The 21935-nt window shown below is 46.3% G+C and overlaps 3 protein-coding genes across 3 annotated transcripts; all 3 read right to left on the reverse strand.

Annotated features, from left to right (window-relative positions):
- Positions 1 to 9075: 9075 nt before the first annotated feature.
- On the reverse strand, positions 9076 to 10099 carry LOC136532175 (uncharacterized). Its single transcript, XM_066524778.1, has one exon. It carries the CDS (start codon positions 9970 to 9972, stop codon positions 9502 to 9504), a length of 471 nt encoding a protein of 156 aa, XP_066380875.1. The 5' UTR covers positions 9973 to 10099; the 3' UTR covers positions 9076 to 9501.
- Positions 10100 to 13328: 3229 nt separating this feature from the next.
- On the reverse strand, positions 13329 to 14044 carry LOC136532181 (uncharacterized). The gene has a single exon (XM_066524783.1). It carries the CDS (start codon positions 13983 to 13985, stop codon positions 13578 to 13580), a length of 408 nt encoding a protein of 135 aa, XP_066380880.1. The 5' UTR covers positions 13986 to 14044; the 3' UTR covers positions 13329 to 13577.
- A 797-nt stretch (positions 14045 to 14841) lies between these two features.
- On the reverse strand, positions 14842 to 15931 carry LOC136532182 (protein CHLOROPLAST VESICULATION-like). Its single transcript, XM_066524784.1, has 2 exons — positions 15669 to 15931; positions 14842 to 15558 (listed from the first exon to the last, which is right to left on the reverse strand). The coding sequence occupies exons 1-2, from the start codon at positions 15782 to 15784 to the stop codon at positions 15228 to 15230; spliced, it is 447 nt and encodes a 148-aa protein (XP_066380881.1). The 5' UTR covers positions 15785 to 15931; the 3' UTR covers positions 14842 to 15227.
- Between the last annotated feature and the right edge of the window lie 6004 nt (positions 15932 to 21935).

The following is a 21935-nucleotide window of genomic DNA, read 5'->3' on the forward strand; positions in this document are numbered from 1 at the left end:
CCCTAACAAGAACCCCACAGTGGTTTACGAACTTCTTTGCGTTGTTTTTTGGATGGAGAGGTTCGCCGGTATTAGGATCGACTTCTGTGATTATGTAGTGGCCCTCCAACGATTTTGTCGGGCCTCGTACACTTTTACTACTTTTCGTCGATGTTGTCGATCCAGAGGGCTACATCCATAGAAACACAAAGATTCAGTAATACATATATATATACGAATTATTGGAACTATGTTTAATTTCATATATATAAGAGATGCAAGATTATTAACAAATATACCTCGCTAGCATTTTCTTGCACATGATTTTCTTGCACAAGAAGTTCTTGCTCATCTTCAAAATTCAGTAAGTATTGAGAGCCATCATCGAACTCCAGGTCAGCCTTGTTCTGGTCGGGGCGATATGGAGTGCCGACATTGATAATGTTCATCATGGCCTCATTTCGGTCATAGTCGTCTTGTGGCTCGGCCATCTTAAGTACCACAACTATATATAAATGAAAACCATACACTAGTCATGCATATGCAAATGTAGTGAGCCAATGGCTTAAACTTAAATAACTATATATAAACTTTAGGGGTTATTTTTTACGCCGAGCTTGATCTGGTTAGGGTTGGCGCCTTGGTTAGGGTTCGGAGCAGATTCATGTCACACTAATTATGAAGAATCAAATTCAAATATATATAACTATATAGAATTCAGAGTTATTATTTACACCTTTATTAGGGTTTGGAGCGGAGCTCGGCCGAGTTAGGGTTTGGAGCGGAGCTCAGGATATTAGGATATATATCAACATTAGTGTATATAAATATACGAAAATTCATGTCACACTAATAATGTCAATATATCAAAATTTAGATATATACCAAAAAATTCATAGCACTAATAAAACACAATGTTTTAATTGTCACGAAGATTCAAATATATTTCTATAACTATATATTGTAGTACACACTACTACATTTTTTCTACAATTCATAGCACTCAACATTTTCTATATATATATATATATATATATATATATAAAAGTAAACTACTACATTTTTTCTATTTTATCAACAAATAAAATCTATCAATTTTTTCTATGCCAAAAAAATAATATGCACACACACACTCATACACACACCACATATGCACACACGGATGCTCACATGTGTGCAAACGGAGTTCCTCCGACGTACGGCGAGGGAAGACGAGGACGATGAGCACGATCGAGCACGGTGGGGCCGAGGCGCGCGCGATGCGCCGGCGGTCGGCCGTAGACGAGGATGACGAGCGTGTGCATGTAGAGCTAGCGTGGATGACGCGCGCGCTCCGACGACGAGGACGAGCGTGGGACGACCAAGGGCGCCGACGGGGTGACGAGGACAACGCGCATGGAGCCGGGGACGACGCGTGCGCGTGACGAGAGGCGGTGCTGGAGGTAGGCGCATGGAGCCAGCGATGACGAGGATGGGGATCGACGATGGCGGTAGATCCAAATCAGATCTGGGGGAGGGCGAGGACGACAACGGCGGATCTAGATCTGGGCGCCGCGCACGGACGGTAGAGGCGCGAGCCGGGGTGCCGGCAGAGACGGCGAGAGAGGTGCGCACGCGTGGAGGCGGTGATGATCGAGCAGCGTGGCTGTGCAGTGGCTCTCGGGCAAAGAAGATGAGATGATGGAGGAGGGAAGAGAGGAGGCGATATATAGGAGGGACCCTTAGTCCCGGGTGAGCCACGGCCCAGGACTAAAGGTCCTTTAGTCTCGGGTGATGGTTAGAATCAGGACTAAAAGTCTGACCTTTAGTCCCTGGTGCAGCCACGGCTCGGGAGTAAAGGCGATTTTTGGCGGGCCGCAAAAACGCAGCCCGTCTTTAGTTTCGGGTGGTTAGTCCACCTGGGAGTAAAGATGGGCTACAGTTTGGCTTCCCGCCAGTTTCTAGAAGTTTTTTTTATATATTTCTTTTATATAAATATCTAGAGAGTTGTTAATTGGCTAGTAAATAAAATATTAGTCAAAAAAATAAAAAAAATCATGGACCTGGTTTTGTGTTATTGTACATAAGAAAAAACTGTAGCCTAAACTCTTTTGTTTTACCGTATAAATATTTAACATAGTATAAATAGTAATCACAATTTTCACCAAGCAAAAATGTACTTTTTAATTAAAATCATTAAAACTATTGCTTTTTGACAGGAAATTAGTTTTCACATCTTATTAACGTTGATCATTTGGTTTTTCATCGCACATTCTCCATAGGAAATCCATCATCAAGCAGAAAATTTATTTAAACCGTAGAAAATATGAAAACAAAAAAACCTAAAGTCACAATTATTACATAATAGGTATAATATATCACCATATCAAGCGAGAACAGCAACAAACTTCTTCTTGACGTATGTCCCTTGGTTATGATTCCGCCGTAATCATGGAGTGTCCTCATTATTTAGCAGGACGTTTGAGTTGCTATTCACTATAAAGGGCGGAATTCCATCATTCTTTTCATAATCTTCTAACATGTCGAACCTGTCCTCGATTCCCATGATGTTTCTTTTTCTTGAAAGAACTATGTGGCACTTTGGCTCATTGTTTGAGACGTTGTTGTTTTTCCCTTTCTTCTGTTTGGTGGACATGTCCTTCACATAGAACACCTGATTCATATCCTTGGCTAAGACGAATGGTTTGTCTCTGTACCCAAGATTGTTGAGGTCCACTATTGTCATTCCATACTGATGGTCAACTGTTACAAACCTCCGATCATCCTTACCCATTGGCACCGAAACAAAGGGATCTTAAAATAAGGTCCATAGTCTAGTTCAAATATCTCCTCTAGGCGGCCATAATATGTTTCCTTATTCCCATTTGGGTTCGTGGCATCAATGCGGACACCACTGTTTTGGTTGGTGCTCCTTTTATCTTGGGCTATCATGTAAAATGTATTGCCATTTATCTCGTACCCTTTGAATATTAGGATATGCCAAGATGTTTCCCTAGACAACAAGTACAGTTGCTCATCCAGACTTTCGTCACCCTGACATCGTTTTCACAACCAACCGTCAAAAGTTTTCATGTGCCGATGTGTAATCCAAGCTTGAGTCCTCCCCAGGAATTCACCACATACAATGTCCTTGTGTACCTCAATATACGGATCCACCAAGGAGGAGTTTTGCAGAACTATGTAGTGTGCTTTACGGAAATAATCATCCTCCTTGCCAATATATGCTTTCTTTCCTAGTGTTCCCTTTCCACTTAGTCTCCCCTTATACCGTGATTCAGGAACACCAATCAGGTCAAGGTCAGGAATAAACTCAATGACCTCTGTTATGTAGCCCTTGGCGATGCTTCCTTCTAGCCGAGCATGGTTGTGAACATATTTCTTCAGGACTCCCATGAACCTCTCAAAGGGGAACATGTTGTGTAGGAACACAGGACTGAGAATACTAATCTCTTTGATCAAGTGAACTAGGAGGTGCATCATAATATTAAAGAAGGATGGCGTGAATATCAACTCAAAGCTAACAAGACATTGGACCACATCATTCTGTAGCTTTACTAGATGCGCTGGATTGATCGCCTTCTGAGAAATTGCGTTGAGGAATGCACACAGTTTCACGGTGGCTAATCGTACATTTGGAGGTAGAATCCCTCTCAATGCAACTGGAAGCAATTGCGTCATAAGCACATGGCAGTCATAAGACTTTAAGTTTAGGACCTTGATGCTGTTTACATTTGAGGAGAAGCCAGATGGGACCTTGATGCTGTTTAGGCATTCAAACATGCTTTCCTTCTCTTCTTTGCTAAGAGTGTAGCTGGTAGGACTTAAGTACTGGCGTCCATCATGTACCTTCTCTGGATGCAGGTTCTCTCATTCTTTCATACACTACAGGTCATGTCTTGCTTCTAGTGTGTCCTTAGACTTTCCATACACACCCATGAAGCCTAGCAGGTTCACACAAAGATTCTTCATCAGGTGCATCACGTCGATCGCGCTACGAACCTCTAGGACTTGCTAGTAGGGTAGCTCCTAAAATATGGACTTCTTCCACATGGGTGCATATCCGTTAGCATCATTCGGAACAGGTTGGCTGCCAGGTCCCTTCCCAAAGACTACTTGTACATCCTGGACTATATTGAATACATCATCACCACTACGGTTGTCAGGCCTTGTTTGGCGCTCTGCCTTACCTTTAAAATGCTTACCTCTCTTTCTTAGGGTGTGATTCAATAGAAGAAATCGACGATGGCCCATGTACACGACCTTTCGACATTTTTTTCAAAAATATACCTTCCATGTCATGAAAACAGTGCGTGCGTGCATTATATCCCTTGTTTGACTGTCCTGAAAGATTACTAAGAGTAGGCCAATCATTGATTGTTACGAACAACAATGCTCACAGGTTAAAGTGTTCCTATTTGTACTCATCCCACACACGTACGCCTGTGCTTCTCCACAAAAGTAGAAGTTCCTCAACTAATGGCCTCAGGTACACATTAATGTCATTTCTAGGTTGCTTCGAGCCTTGGATGAGCATTGGCATTATAATAAACTTCCACTTCATGCATGGCCATGGAGGAAGGTTGTAGATACATAGAGTAACAGGCCAAGTGCTATGACTGCTGCTCTGCTCCCTGAAAGGATTTATGCCATCCGTACTTAAAGCCAACCTAAGTTTCTTGCATCATCAACAAGATTTGGGAATTCTCTATCGATTGCTCTCCACTAGGACCTATCAGTGGGGTGTCTTAACATATCGTCTACCTTACGGTCTTCTTTATGCCATCGTAGCAACTTTGCATGCTCTTTGCTTCTGAACAAATATTTTAAGCGTGGTATTATAGGAGCATACCACATCATCTTGGCAGTGATTCTCTTCCTGGGACGTTCACTGTCGCCCTCAACATCACATGGGTCATCTCGCTTGATCTTATACTGCGATGCACGACATACCGAGCATGCATCCAAATTCTCGTACACCTTGCCGCAGTAGAGGATGCAGTCATTAGGACATGCATATATCTTCTGGGTTTGTAATCCTAGAGGGCAGACGACTTGTTTTGCTGCATATGTAGTGGCAGGCAATTCATTTGCCTTCAGAAGCATCTTCTTTGCGATAGTCAGTAACTCCCCAAATCCCTTATATGATACATCATTCTTTGACTTCCATTGCAACAATTCCAGTGTGGTACCCAACTTTTTTGCCCCTCTTCGGCAGTCGGGTATAGCAATTTCTTGTGATCCTCTAGCATGCGCTCAAACTTGATCTTCTCCTTTTCACTTTCACATTCTCTCTGTGCATCACGGATGGCCTGACCAAGATCATCAGCGGGCTCATCTTCTGCCGCTACCTCTTTTTCATCTTTCTCTATTGCAGTATCATCAAAGGTACCATATTCAGCAAAACCACGAATAATCATGTTGTCATCATCCCCTTCTTCTTTTTCATTTTCTTCCATTATAACACTTCTTTCTCCGTGCTTAGTCCAACAAATATAGTTTGACATGAAACTCGACGTAAACAGGTGTTCGTGATTTTTTCTTGAGCAAGAATAATCCTTCTCATTCTTACATAGAACACATGGGTAGCACATGAAACCATTCCGCGTGTTTGTCTTGGCCACATTTAAGAAATCATGCACGCCCCTCATGAACTCTGGGGAGCAGCGATCAGCGTTGTACATTCATTGCCGGTTCATCTGCATTACATGACGTACACCATATAAAAAACTTGTAATAACCCATATTATACAACATGCATGGTTAGTAGTTAATTAAAAGATCCAAAATATCCATCAATCATCATGATTAATTAATATCCTATGCCACACAGCTGTTTAACGTACTCTCGAGCATTAATTTATTAAAGCCTTGATACAATGCAGACAATCCCAAATAATACTAAACAAACTAAACCTACAATGCACTTTAGCAGAATAAGGATTTCATGACCAATTTCAACTAAAACAGACAGATCATTCTTCTGCTGGTTCACTGCCTCATCATACACAGGTGCACTCTCATCAGCTGCCTAAGTCTCCTTTGCAAGAGATTTTTGGACGTGCTCAATATACTCTCCCTCCCAGTACCAACCGTCACATGATCCAGTGCCATTCCACTGAAATTACAATAACAAATCAAGAACTTTAATCAAAATAATAACGAAAAATGGCTACAAACCATAGCAAAACATGACAAAAAAATTACTCACTTCGCGATCCGGACACGTGTAGAAGATGCGCCCATGGTTGGGACCCTTCTTCTTCACCCTGCACTCCCTCACAATCTTCTGCTCACACTTATCGCACGCAATGAGAGGAAGGTCCGACCTCAGTCACTTAGGGACCCCATGCGAGGTCGAGGACCCGAAAGCGGTCGCCATCTACGACTCTCTATATTCATTTTCGCTAACTACTATAAGTTTCTTATTTTGTGAACCATAAAATTAAATGAGCTATATACTAAAAAAAATCTTTTATCTCTTAATGTACTAAACCATGTATGAAATGAGGCAACGAAAGGTGCATACTAGTTTTGATGAGCTACTATAAGATTCCTTCATCTACATATGCAAACTATCAAGTGATTTTGAGCTCAAATGCCATATAAATAAAAAATATTCACCATTATTCCCAATCTAGAAAACCAAAAATTTCTCTATTTCTATACCATGAAATGAGGCAATAAAAGGTACATACTAGTTTTGATGAACTACTATAAATTTCCTTCATCTTCATATTCAAACTATCAAGTGATTTTAAGCTTAAATGATATATAAATAAAAAAAATCCACTATCATTCCCAATCGAAAAAACCACAAAATTCTCTATTTCTAGACCAAGAAATGAGCCATGCTAGTGATGAAACATGGGAGGATGAAGTTGGTAACCTTTAGAACAAAAGAATGGATGGAGGAATGAAGTCTTCACCAATCCCGCAAGCATGAACTCATCCCACGAGTAAGAACAGAGAGCAGTCAGAGAGCTTAAAATGGCTCAGGCTAAGGAGGAAGAAGGAGAAAATATATAGCCTGGGACATGTAGCCCAGGTTTATGGTATAAACCCGGACTACAGGTAGAATTCTAGTCCTGGTTGGAGCCACCAACCGTGATTAAAAGTTTAACCGGAACTGGAGGGTGACCTTTCGTCCCGATCTTCTACTCCTGCAAAAGCTACACCTCTGGTTGTTGGACAGAGAGGACTAATCCTATCTTTAGTTCTGGACCAAAATATCCGGAACTAAAGCCTACTGCTGAATTAATTTGGTACGTGCAGGTGAAGGCATGCATGCGCGGCGACGCTAGACTTACGTGCTGATGTGCCGGTCGGACCTGAAATTAACGGGGTGATGTGCCCCCGCCCTCCGATCGACGTCCGGTACGACGATCCGATCCCGTGCGTAGGTACGTGCATCGCAACCCGTTCGATTCCGGGGCACGTCGGTCGAGTCGTGCACCTGAAAACGAGGGCGTACAGGCTACTAGCCGTGGTGTACCGTGTACGTGTACGTGTGCCTGTATACCTACTAAACCAAATTGTCGACCTCCTGTAGAAAAGTCAACCTGGGTTGGGATCAGCGAGACAATGACGGTGGAAGAGAGTGCTCCCTCAGTCCCAAATTAACTGTCGTTTTTTTTTCATACTATAACTTTGACTAGATTTGTAGAAAATACGTATAACATTTATATCTCCAAATAAATTTATAATAAAAATAGATTTAACGATCTATCGAATGATATTAATTATGTACCATAAATATTAATATTTTTATATAAAATTAGTCAAAGTTATTTCTTGGAAAGCGAGAACGACAATTATTTTGGGATGGAGAGAGTTGTAGTCAAGGTTTATTTTGGCTCAACTTGCACAACAGTCTAATTTTGAACTTTATTAAAGTACGAAACCATATCAGATTTGGTTTTAAATGTGGTAGTATACTTTAATATCCAAACACAATACCTAATTTGTTTCAGATAAGAAATAAGAAAATATACAAATAACCCCAATATTTTTGTGACGCATGCATGAACGTGTGGATCATCTTTCATCTTTGTTAATCTCACAGTAGTTATACACAATAGTCACCTACTTAAGCTGAGTTAATTCTACTCAATTTCCCATATGTGATTAATCTTTTTATTGCACCTAATATTTATTATGAGACTTCAAATTTATTTGATTAAGCTAAAATAAGGTTCGGACAAGCCCAATCAAAGATAGTTAGGTCATTAAATTAGCACGGGCTAGTCCAAAGTGATCACACAATAAACTATAGGCCCCATTGCAATGTATGGGTATGCTAATCAACGGAGTGTTCGGCTGGCTGTATTCAGCTGGCTGGTTGCTTTTTTTTTCAGCTGGAGCAGTGTTTTTCTCTCACAGAATTCCATCATGAACAGTGTCGGATTTCATCCCAACCGAACACTCGCAAATCTTTGGTTCCAGTAGCGAAGTCAAGTTGGGTTGTAATAAGTAAGGCAACACTAGTGGTAGAGAGTACTTCTATGGGCAAGGTTTATTTTGTCTTGGGTAGAGTCCAGTTTCAACCTTATATTACAAAACTGGATATTATAGGCCATCCAATTATAATTACCGGGACAGTCCCTAAACTATCACATAATTAACACGGTAAAATTACTTTCTAGGTCCCTAATAATCTGTCAAAGTACTATAATCCCAGTCCAAAGCACAAAGCTAGGCTAGGAAGCTGACACTGACACGGTCCAGTTGAAATCAGACATGGGCTTGTTTGCTTTCTCAAGGTGAAACTATAGAAGGCCCAACGTAGGTCTTCTGTTTTCGTCTTTCTTAGTCCGACTTGAACAGCTTGAACATCTTTTTTTTTTACAACAGCTTGAACATCTTTGATAGAGGCATAGAGCACCACACATGGATCCTATACACTCACACATCATGAGTAGTAGTCGTCGAAGTATTTTCGCGTGCAGGAGCTAGAACTCAGAGCTGCCAGTATCCAACATTTCAGTGTTTTCTTCAGTAATTTCATACGGATTGTGTCTTCAAATCCATATCTTCAGACGCACTAGCTACCGTTAACCGTATCACTCTTATTCATACGTGATTGTAATATACATACACTTGAACCCTTGCAGCACTTCTGATTACAAGAATTTAAGATGAAGAATAAGGAAATCAACGAAGTCAAGACCTCAAGAGACAGAAACACTACATGACGAGCGCAGGACCTGCATTCACGCAAGTATGACTTAATATTTTTTATTTATATTAAGAGGGAGATTATATAAAATTCTTGTTATATATACCTATTAATATTTTCTAGATAATATAATCATACAAAACACAACTAGATAATAAAATTATCGCAATAAAAAAGACCGAGCCGGCCCCCCTAAGTATAATTCCTGACGGCCGGCCCCCCTGAGTATAAATCCTGGCTCCGCCACTGCATTCACGTAATTACGTGACGTGAGATGCGATTCTCACTTGCTCACAATCTCACATATTGAGACTGGCGCGACTCGGCTCGGTCGTCCATGCATGTCATCAGGTCCTGTCGGCGCATGGGAGCTCCGGCGTGACGACCATGCTGTATATGTGCGCCATCATCCGGCGCTCGAAGTCGCCGCCGCCGCGCTTGCTCCCGCTCCCGCCTCCGCTCCCCCGGCGCGCCCGCGGCACCCGCTTGTCCCACAGCCCGGCCTCGGCACCGCTGCGGGACCTGGCCAGCGCGGCGCAGGGCCGCATGCCGGACCCGCCCAGCGCCACCATCGCGTCGACGTACGCGTCGCGGAGCCTCGCGAGCAGGAGCGCCGGCGCCGCCAGCAGCGCCACGGCGCGGCGCGCCAACCGGATGCCCTTCCACGACGACGACGCGGCGGCAGAGGAGCCCGCCGACCTGCCGCCGCCCAGGCGGGCCACCTTGAGGCGTCGCAACGGCGAGCCCAGGCGCTGGTAGCTCCTTCGCGCCCAGTACATCTGGATGCTGTGGCGCGGCTTCGACACGAGGCTGGCCATGGTCTGCGTGCAGGGGGGGGCACCAGGGACCGCTAGCTGCTGCCGTCCGGTGGTGTCGACGGACGGGACGACGACGATGAGATCTGGTGCCGCCGCGAGGTGTGCAGCACGCTGCTGGCGGCTGGGTGGTTATATAGATGCTTGGCACGGACCAAGCTTAAAGCAGCTCAGCTGATCAGTGGCTGGAAATGCTGGTGCCAGGTCAATATGTGTTCACGTGATGTGATCTCTAGGCTCTAGCTACGTGAGGCTTGAATTCTTTCTTGCCGGCGCATCGATGAGCGGCGGGCGCTGCGCTAGATGGACGTTGACGGTTGGAGTCGCCCGCATTGAAATGGTCCTGCTCGGCGGGTCGTCGCGGTCCTTGTCGAGGCGCCGAGGGAGCTGGGGAGATAATGATCTCTGCAGCCGCCAAAACTGCACCGCTTCGCTCAGCTCGTGAAGGAACGTCCGTGTCGGCGGACGAACTGACTAGAGCTGCCGTCCACGGTCCGCGGCAAATGCAGCGGCGCCCGTGGGGTCCTTCCGTCAGTTCGGATTCGGAATGAGAGGACCGTGCCGAACCGGATTTGACTGGGCTCCGAGTTTTCGCTAACGAAATCGCTTCTGGGCCGACTGCAGATTTTGGCGGCAGTTGGACCAGCCGAAGATGAGGGATCCCGCGCGGTCGAGTCCAGGCAGTCTTGTTCGTGGGTCGTGAGGCCGAGCTTCTTGTCAAAGGCCTACTTTGCGTTCTCCCAATAAGGGACCGAGGATGACGACGTGATTTGCGAATAGCAAGGTGGAACATAAAATTCTATATTCTATACAAAAGAGTCTATCTACCCAACAACTGAGTGGGTTTGAAAGAAGGTTCATGATTTTTTCTATAACTTAAATGATTCAATAAAAGCTTTTTTTTATTCTTTTAGTTAATGATTTTTTTTGTTGGATTCCACTCCACTTGTGGTTGGAACTACTAATTCGTTGGGTCTACAACAATATTGGATAGGCTTCTGACGAGCTAATTTTCACTATTTTTGTTTGTAGTTTTCCTGTGATTCTAAACGCATGTTTGAAATTTTGTGTCTTTTCTTGTTTAAACCGTCTATCTCTTGGCACCTGATTTTTGTCTATACATTTACACGGTCTTTTACCTATATTTACACCGATTATTTAGTATATATTGAACAAAGTGATGTGATTTGGGGATAATATAACTTATTGCAAATCTTAGAAAAATATATGCTAAATTTTTTAGAAAAAATAACAAATTATTTCTGTGAATTACAGATATCCGAGAAATATATGTGAAATTTTCACTAATGTCAAATACAGAACCAACAGCCCGATCGGCTGGGGCTGGCTGGCTGGGCTGACTAGCTAGCCCCCTCATATGGATACTATTCACGTGAATCAACCAGCAGTATTTCTCTCTCACATAAACGAAGCAGCAACGATGCAAACCTGCTAAACGAACAGACAAAACGTTGCATGCGCGCGTAGCCCTTCCTCTGCAGCCTGCCACCTGACGACTGACGCGTATGCGCATCAGCCCCACGCCCTCTGCATACGGTTGCAAATCGGTCCCCACGCCTGCCTACTGAGTCCTGACGCAGTTGCCCTTCCTCTATCTCTGCATGCATTAGTCCCCACGCCTGCCGCCTCCTGATGCGAGCACCACGTGGCGAATCGCACGGCTAAAAATTCGCGTGCTGGAGCCTGGAGCAGGACAAAAGACCCGAGTGTTGGTTACGATTTATCAAAAGTCGCAAATCACGGAGTTCAAAGTGTTCCCTTTGGATTTTGTAGGATTCAACAAAGGGGTGGTACGTTTACTTTGTTGGTGCATACTCCCTCCGTCCTAAAATATATAGCGTTTTTACTTCTTAAGAAACAACTTTGACAAAATATATATTAAAAAATATTAATATTTATGATACATAATTGGTATTATTGAAAAGATTTTTAATATATTTTTTTAATAAATTTATTTGGAGATATAAATATTGCATATATTCTCTTCAAATTAAGTCAAACTTGTGGTACGGAAACTAAAAGCGATAGATTATTTGGGACAGATGGAGTAGATTTTTACTTTTGTGAATACATATATGGTGAAATTTTAAATATAATCACTTGTTTTTTTTTAATTTTGCCGTGAGTGCGTCCGCAACCATAGCTACATCCATAGCTCCACACCTGAATGTAGGTTGTGGCAGGATGGTTCTGATTTCTCAAGGTACACTTGGTACCGTCACCCGCCTCCCCTCACCATGTTAAGCAAAGCAAGGCAATTTCCTCGTTCTGCTTGGTTTTCTTTCCTCCCATTTCCTCTCTTATTCGTCCAATGGACAAGGTTGCCATGGAGGAGTTCAAGAGGGGATAATTCAAGCTATAAGAAACTCGATTTAGAAGTAACAAGCGTAGTTTGGGTAGGGGAAAGTTCGATTCAGCTTATTATCATAAGCTTGATTTGGATGTCCACAAGCTCAATTTGGGTGTAGAACAGTTTGGAAACATCAATTTGGTGGAGAAGAAGCACCATTTGACAGGGATGAGCTTCAATTTAGTAGGGAAGTCACGACTAATAATCAGAGCAACGTGTGAGCAAACGAATCTTGCTGGTGTCTCTCCTGCGTAGGTAAGAAAAAACTTGCTCAGGTGCATGGGTTTACCTGGCAAAGCTAGCTTGTTGGATACTACGAAACGCCTGGCCTTACCAAGCAAGGTGAGACGAGCGGCTTGCCGCCTGCCCAGGATCCAGCATGCCCTGAGCTTTCTAGGTGTTGCTTCCTCTTTTGGATGTTGTACTTCGAGACTTGCACAAAACACGCAGAAAACGGTCACTTTCGTACTACACAAATGTCCTGTTAGTTTGGCTGATAAGTCATGGTTGAAAATATTGTTGACTGATTTGTTGTGAGAGAAAAATAATATTTGTTAGCTGAAAAAATATGGTTTATAAACCAAGGGAACGGGACGAAAGACGTGGCAGGCTGTTTCGGCCCTGTACTTCACTCGAAGCTTGTTGTACACTTGTACTACCACTGAGATCAGTTCGGAGGCAACGGCACGGCACAACAGCTCGTACGTGCCCGGCCCCACGCCCCCTGGCTCTCGCGCCACGTACGTGAAAACGAAACGAGCCTGGGGCGGCTTTTGTATGAAAATTCCGAGCAAATTTTTGTTCTCTGAAACTGGCTCGATCAATTCTCCATTTCGTTTTCGTGCACTCACTGTGCCTGCCACGCTTTTCTGCTTTTCCACGAAAGCAACCGCGGTCCTCTAGATCATCACAAGCCTTTTCAAATTCGCCTTGGTCATCGGCGTTGATCGATTATTGCAGGATTTGCACATTTTGCAAGCTAGAAAAACAAAAAAAAAAAAACTGCATGGGCTTATTGCAAATTCACATTGATTCATACAAGCAAGCCCTAAATATTTCAATTCCCCCCATAGTAAATATTGTTGAGCTACTGAGGCAAAGTTGATTTCTGCTAAAACCTATAGTATACAAAATACAAGTCTTTACCTAATAAAAAAATAGAACACAAGTGTGTTTTCCAATTTTCACAGCTTTTCTTTTTTCTGTGAACTTCCTTTTTCCACAGTTGCCGGCTGCGTCAGAGAGGGAAGCAGCCCGTGCCGGGAAGCTGCCCAGGAAAGAAGGCGGCGCCGCCAAGTCCGGCGCGGACGGGCGGGGCAGGTTCTCCGGCACGATGTTCTCCAGCGAGTTGGCGCGCCACGGCGGGCACTGCCTGCGGTCGCTCCACCGCGGCGGCGGCGCCTAGGGCCACGTCCACGGGCACGGCGTCGGCCCTCGAGGCGACCGCGCCGCCGCCCCGTGCCAGCGCCAGGGCCATGTCGCCGCCGCCGCTCGCCATCCCGATCACGGTGCACGCCGCGGCTGCCACGCACGCCCGGCGCAGCGCGTGCGACGACGACACCGACACGCCTGCAGCAGCGCCTTGTTTGGGCGGAGCGGGGAAAGAGCAGCTGACGATGATGGCGGCGGTGGAGGAAGCCGCCATTGTTGAGAAGTTTCGATGGTACTGGTGGACTGGCTGGTTTGGACACGGAAGTTATTATAGTGGCTTCCCATGGTCGAGAGCTGTTTCGTGTCCAGATCAGAGCCGTCGATTCCTACTTGTCAACTTGGACGATGGATTGTAGCGGCTGTAATTCATTTCGCTTGCTGCGGTTGCGTGTATCATGCTGCCGCAGACGGGAAGGCGGGAACGTCGGGAGCTTGGGGCCCGCTTCGTTAGATATTTGTGCACAGGTCTGCTAATGCTGTGGGCGTTTCTTTGACAGCAGTAGGTAGTTGGTTGGTTCACGTCGTCACGCTCGTTTCGAAAGCATCCAAAATGTTGTTTGAACTTTAAGAAGTATACCATGACGATGGGTCCATGTGGCTGGCCTAGTGATCGTGAGTTTGGAGTAAACATGAATTTGCCAACCAGCTCACTGAATTTGGATCACATGAATTTTCTTTGACATGTGAGTTTGGACGGCAATCCAAGATTTGGATCACAAGATCATCACATTCGTGGGTTACGAACTTGAGTCAGTGTCAGCTCTCCGGTTACTGAATTCAGTTGTGAATATACTAGTCCTGGTCTCTTTCGTCACTTTTTTTTTTTTTGAGAAAATGGTGTCTTCTCGACTGTCCCAGTCATCTCAGTTAGGGCCTAAACCTCATCGCAGTAAGATCGGTTAGGCCCAGGATACGGTACCAGGATGGGGGACTCGGCAGCCTAGGTAGGGCCCAAGCAATTTTGCGGCAGCCGTCAGGCCCATTTATCTAACCCTTCCCTGCCTGCGCTGCCGCAGCCGATGAGCCGCGGCCGGCCGCCGGCCGCCGGCCAAGCGGTGGGCGGTGGCAAACCTTCTCGGCGCCACTCGGCACGCCGGCGAGGCCGCAAATGGTGTGTCAACTGGTCGGCCTTCCACGTACGTGCTACTAGTACATGAAGTTTGGCCTTTCTATGGCTTTGGCGTTGCTGTCAGGCCTTTGGACGTGACAGTGACAATACGCGAGCAAAAAGACCGAAGGAAATACTACTACAACACAAGAATCACATGCTCGTGGCTGTATATTCTATCTCCCACTGTATCGAATAACATGATCTCCTGTGAAATCTACAATATATATACAAATAAGAATCCTATTGTTTTCGTTCACTTCGAACTTCTTGTTGGGTATACAAAACAAATACAACAAATTCAGCTGCAGTGCAGAATGGTCAGCCAGTACTACCTGCCTAGCTTGCCTAGAGGGTGAAGCAGTCGTCCACGCCGTATGGCAGCGCCAGGAATGGCGCCACCGCTTGAGGCCCGAGCGCGGGGGCCTTCCGCGGCGCCCGCTTGACGCTGTTGAACCTCCGGCGCGCCGACGGGCGGGGCAGGTTCTCCGGCACGATGTTCTCCAGCGAGTTGGCGCGCCACGGCGGGCACTCCCTGCGGTCGCTCCACCGCGGGGCCACCACCACGGCGGCGTCGCGTGGCGTCGTCGACGCGGCCACGTCGCCGCCGCCCGCCGCCCCGATCACGACGCACGCCGCCGCGGTCGCCGCCACGCACGCCCGCCGTAACCCGTCCGCCCTGCAGAGAACGATCACGGCGACGGATCTTGAGCGACGTCTGGCCATTGCCGCCGGGCTAGCTGGACATGACGCAACGCAACCGACCTTGAGCGAGAGGTAGCAACTTACCACGGCGTCGTCGACGTCGTCGTCTTTGGCGGCGACGGCTGCGTCGTCAGGCGAGCGGAGGCTTCTCTGACGGGAGCCGGAGGTCTGAGGGAGCAGCTGATGGAGGAGACCGCCATGCTCGTTCGGAGTCCCGAGAGCTTCTGGATTCGTGCTCGGCGCTCGGCGGGCGGCAGCCGAGACAGACGGCTCGAGATCGACGGTGGGCTCGTTCGTGCCCTCGGGAGCCACGTAAATAGGCGTTCCCATGGAAGTGGCGGGCGTTTGGTGAACAGAGCAGAAACAGAGGTGGCTGGTCAGATCACGGCGGTTGATTCGGACTTGGACGCTGGATTTTAGCGCCGGGAGCGTGTACTTCTCCCGGTTACTGACTTGGCGTGTGGAACCACCGGTGGCGTGTGCTATGGTCCGGCAGGCACGTCGGGAGCGCGGGCCCCACCCAACTGGGTTGGATATTTGTGCGCCTATGTCGTGTCGTGTGACGTGCCGCACAGTTCAGAGCAACTCGGCCAGGCAGCCAACGGAGGCGTAAGGTGAAGCCGGCGAGGGCCTAGGCTCAGGCCCATACTCAAATTTGGCCCGCACCGACAAAAGGGAAAACTGCATTTCCCCTCTGGTTTGGGCCAAATCATTTCACCCGGCTTGTCTTTAGTGCCATCTACTCCCAAGATCTAGTCCCCATCAGTCCCTGGGCATGGGCACACAGATGGCACAAGCCCATACCCAAACTTTAATCAGTGTCATTTAGATTCATGAACATAAAATTCTCAAAAAAAAAAAAAGATCCAAACAGATCGCACATGCGCATTTCTAAAATTTTTATTTAGTATCATCTAGGTCCATAAACTTTTAGACGGCATATAAGCACATTTCTAATCCAGCACGTGGTGAAGGAGGTCAGTGGCACGCCGTATCCGCAGGTGACACAACAACTATCACTACTGGAGACGGCCTCTTTGCCGAGGGCCTGAGGCCCTTGGCAAAGGCCCATTAACCCTCGGCAAAGGCTTTGCCGAGGGCGGCCCTCGGCAAAGAGCTCTCGGGGAATTTTGAGTCGGCGAAGAGGGTCTTTGCCGAGGGCCCTTTATCGGGCACTCGGCAAAGCCTTTGCCGTGGGCTGGAGCGGCACTCGGCAAAGAAAAGCAGCCGTCACGGCGCCGGCACCTGGGACAGAGTCTTTGCCGAGGGCCGTCTCCGGAGGCCCTCGGCAAAGAATTATTCTTTTTTTTTTGAAAAATCTTTGCCGAGGGCCTCCAACCATGGCCCTCGGCAAAGAAATGTGCAGAATTTTTCCAAAAAATCTTTGCCGAGGGCAATGGGACGGCCTTCGGCAAAGAATTATTATTTTTTTTGAAAAATCTTTGCCGAGGGCCTCCAGCCATGGCCCTCGGCAAAGAAATGTTGCAGAAATTTTATTTTTTTTTTAAAAAAAATCTTTGCCGAGGGCAACGGGACGGCCCTCGGCAAAGGACCCTTCTTTGCCAAGGGCCTTGGTCATTGCCCTCGGCAAAGAGGCAGAAATTTAAATTTTTTTGTTTTTTGCATTCCATCGACACAAGCATTTCATATATATATATATATATATATATATATATATATATATATATATATATATATATATATATATATATATATATATATATATATATCTACCATCACATATATATATCACACAGAACCCATTTTCTCACAATATATCACAACCATAATTGTGAATCACAAATCACAATATATTACAACGACAAGTCACATGTTCATCATCATTCACATGTTTATTACGACAAGTTCATGAAATCCAAGCACAAGTCAGAACCATAAACCATAAATATTACAATAAAGTCCAACCACATCACCTAGCACTAGTCCTGATCAAGGTAGCCTATGAGACGGTGGTGAAGGAAAGGCGGGATCACCCGGTGACGCACTACCAAATTGATTGGAACCCGCGGACGGAGGCTGCACAAAGGAGCAGAGATTGCATGTGTGAGTAATCTGGGAAAACAGTTTTAGAACTTAGAGATTGCATCTAGTAATCTAGGAATACAAAAAGATTAGACTCAATTGAAAATTTCGACAGCACCTCCCCTGCACGGAGAGGTTTTCAAAACCTGCAAGAAACAACGGCACGAACGCCGACATCCACAACGGCACGAAGGCCGACATACATGCAAAACACAAGCGAAAAGTAAACTTTCATACTTACAGGAGTAGCTGCAGGAGTAGGAGGAGGAGGAGATGAAAACTACACAGGTACACCTGATGCTTGCCCAAGACTTTGCATGATCACCATCATCTCCGCCATCTGCTTCTACGCGGCCTCGAACGCGACCTGCTGGGCCTGCAGCTGTGCGGTCAGTTCCGCGTTCTGCTCTTGACTTTGCCTTTTTGTTTCTTGCAGCTCGGCCTGCAATATTTCACTCCAATGTATCAGTAATGCAAATCTAATTTAGGTGTGTAAATATCAACGTACGACGAGTAAAACAGGAATTACCTGGAGTGCTTGGACCTGCTGCAGTGCTGGAGAAGGTCGTGAGCGTATGGGCTGGCTGGAGCTCGTGCTCCGTGCTCGGATAGCGTCAAGGGAGGGAACAGTGGTGGAGTCGATGGCGCTGTCTGCAATCCATAGCCGCCCGTGCTTCTTGCCTCCTCCGAGCCTCATGATCGTCTCTGTATCAATGGGCTTAGTGCGCACATTGTAATCTTCCCCATAGATCTCCCTTACCGAGGACGTGTACTCTTGGACTTTAGTGTATACGTTTGGGTCGAAGTACACCTGGGGCGGGGCAGCCAGGTCGAAGGAGACAGAGGACGACGCCCTGCCCATGTGGGACATAGCCCACGCAGAGAACTCCGAGACCTCCTCGCCCGGGTGTGCAGCCTCCTGCGAGAAAGACGGGAAGATGGTGAGAAATCAAGCAGAATTAAGCATCAAAATAAATGAAAGAAATCACTTACGTATGCTTGTTTGTATCCTGGGAGGCTACGGCTGCCTTGATGGTGAGTTGAACCTTGCCTCATCAGACGCTGTTTCCGCAGCCTCTCGTGCGTGCCAACAAAGTCCTGTGATAACCACTTGTCCACGATCATGGCCCAGCACTCGGGATACGATCGGCACCACCAAGGAATCACCTACAAGTCATCAAGTATTTGACATATAAGAAGATGAAATTGAACCTACTTAATATCAAAATGAATCATTATGAATGTTATTCGCCTACCTCAAGGTACTGGTCCTGGGTCAGCGTAATCAGTCTTGCTTGAGGCTTGGGGAGGGACTGCTTAAGTACTGACTTGTAGTAGTCTATGTGGGCTTGGACGCGCCCATGGTGGTGCATCTCGGTGACGTACTTCCTACAAGCTGCGACAGCCGCCCGATCCGCCTGGGCCTCAAGTCCTTCTTCGGCCTTGAAAATTTTTCGCATACAAAACCGATGTATCCATTCATTATTTCAATAAAACATTTAACCAATGAATGAGATGTATTAAGCAATGTTGTGCGAGAGAAACTAACCCAAAACTCTGCCAATACCCGCTCCTGCTTGTTGCGGTAAGTGTCATCCGTGACCAGCGCGTACCTGTCCCAGTTGGAGGCCGACTCCCGCACCACCGGCTCTTCGAACAGTTGCACAATGCCGGGGTACCATTTCCTGCACAAAACACCAAGGATGCTCGTGGGGGTGCATGCTGGAGTACCTGACAAAACCAACCAGGACCTGCACAAGTGATTAAGAAAATTTATCAGTTTCTCTTATGATTTCCAACATATCTTATGAAGTAGTTGTGATAACATCTATAGTTACTTACCTCTTTGCCATAGGCCGAATCACTGGGCGGTTGTGAGGAAGCGGAACCGGAGGGAGGCTCGCAGGACCTCGCTCGTAGGGAGTCCGGGTAGCGGTACCCCCTTCGTCGCCCTCGAGCCCCTTGCCTCCCTCACCCTTGAGCGCCTCGCCTCCCTCGCCCTCGAGCGCCTCACCTCCCTCGCCCATCTGCTGACCCCTCTCATCATCCGACGAGGATGTGGCCGTGGCTGTCACATGCTCCTCCTCTAGCACCTCGTCACGTGGCGAGGGAGGAGACCGCTGCCTCCTGCGGCTGCTGCCCCTGGTCGTCCTCTCGTCACCTCCTGCGGACGCTGCCCTGGACGACGACCCCTCACCTCGAAGGAGAGGGCGGTCTCTCCCATAAACCGAGGGCATGTCACGGCGTGGACATCTGCTCGCCATCTTTGTTCAATCACCTATAATCACAAAGAATGAACAAGACTAATTAGTACATACTCCCTCCGGTTCTCTAAAGCAAGTCGTTTTGAGGTTGTCTTAAGTCAAACATTTTAAACTTTGACTACAAATAACTTCTTTTGAGTTGAGTTTAAAATTATGAAAGTGACGTAAGTAGATTAATCTCAAAATATAGTTTCATAAAAGTATATATTGACTATATTTTATAGCAAAAAGTTGCAGTCAAAGTCGTTTCTTAAAGACCGTGTCGATGTCCAAAACGACTTGCTTTAGAGAACCGGAGGGAGTATATTAGAAATAGATTCAAAATATATAAACAAAACACAAATTAAAAAAACATAGTATTACATGTACTAGTAATAATCTTCATGATTGGGATCATAGGTCTCATCATCATTGTCAAAATTGTCCAAATGGGCAACACTATCCGAAGGTTCTATGTTGTCATCGTAGTCATTGCCTAGAAGTAATCGCTCAAGCATTGCTATGTCCTTGGCATTTACCACCACATCTCCATCGCCATCAACCATTTCGTTGTCTACTTCCATTTCGATTGCTTCGGGTAAGACTATCTCAAACGTGCCTGGTAGCCCATCTTCTTGATAGAACTGTCCATCATATGTGTTTGCGTTGAAGTTGTAATCATCATCGTTTGGGGCAGGTAGTTTACCGTGTGGAGATACCTGGTGCACAATAGCCCAACCCTTAAGATCCTCTTTGTCTTGGTTGGCGTATGGAGTATAATACACCTGCACGGCCTGTTGAGCCACAATGTAGACATCTTTTCCAGGATAGATAGAATCTTCTCGAATCTCGACTAGCCCAAGATGAGGGGTTCGTCTCATTGATCGAGGATTAAACCAGTGGCATTTGAACATGATAGGTTTAAGAGGTTTGTCTCCATGAAATGAGAGTTCATAGATTTCCTCAACTCTACCATGATAGTTGAGGCCATCAGTGCCGGGCGTACAAACTCCGCTATTTGTGGTTTTTCGTTTGGGCCGAATCTGCTCGTAACTTGTTGTGTGGAAGCGATATCCGTTCATGTCATAGCCGGTAAATGATTTCACCCTAATGTCACAGCCGCTTGCAACCTGTTTCAACTCGTCACTCATGGACGAACTGGTCTGGGCCTACAAGGTGAAGCATGATAGATCGTTATATTAATCAAACGTACAATCACCTTGGACGATCGAACGTACGAGCTAAATTGGACATTACCTTTTGTTTGAACCAAGAAATAAAATTAGGCCTCCCCGCTTCCGCACCCCACGAAACAAGGGTGTCTTGTTCATGTGAGGTAGGATCCCTTGATTGATGCCAAAATTCACGAACAAATTCCCTGTCCGAACGAGAATCAATGGGGTTGGATGCAGAATAGTGACGGCGTATTGAAACAAGTTCATTGAGAACTTACTTGATGAATGGCTGCACCTCGGTAAGGTTATTCAACACATATAGCATGATACTGCACCACTCTTCATTTCCTAATAGCTTCGGGGTTGATCCACTTGCGCCGCTGAGTTGGCCTTGGAAAAGGCTGAGGGTCGATTCATTTTCGTCAGCATTGTAACGAGGGAGTGGATTATGATTGCTAGGAAGGTTTGGCTTGTAGTATTGCGTTGTGAAGTTTGCCACCTCCTCCCGAAGGCATGCCTCTGCAATGGAAGCCTCAATTCTGGCTTTATTTGTACATTTTTTGCGAAGAGTCTTTAGACATCTCTCGATTGGATAGCACCAACGGGCCTGCATGGCCCCCCCCCAAACGTGCCTCGGACGGGAGGTGCACAATCAGATGCTGCATCGGTAAGAAGAAGCCAGGTGGAAAGATCTTCTCCAGCTTACAGAGCAACACGGGTGCTGCTTTTTCCAAGTCCTGAGCGACGGTCCGAGATATCTCCTTGGCACAAAGCTGGCGAAAGAAAAAGCTCAACTCTGCCAGCACTAGCCAAACATGCTCAGGGACATAGCCTCGGACCATCGCCGAAAGAAGCCACTCAATCCATATGTGGTAGTCATGACTCTTCAT

This window comes from Miscanthus floridulus, unplaced genomic scaffold (assembly GCF_019320115.1).
Source record: "Miscanthus floridulus cultivar M001 unplaced genomic scaffold, ASM1932011v1 fs_546_1_2, whole genome shotgun sequence".
Lineage (NCBI taxonomy): Eukaryota > Viridiplantae > Streptophyta > Magnoliopsida > Poales > Poaceae > Miscanthus > Miscanthus floridulus.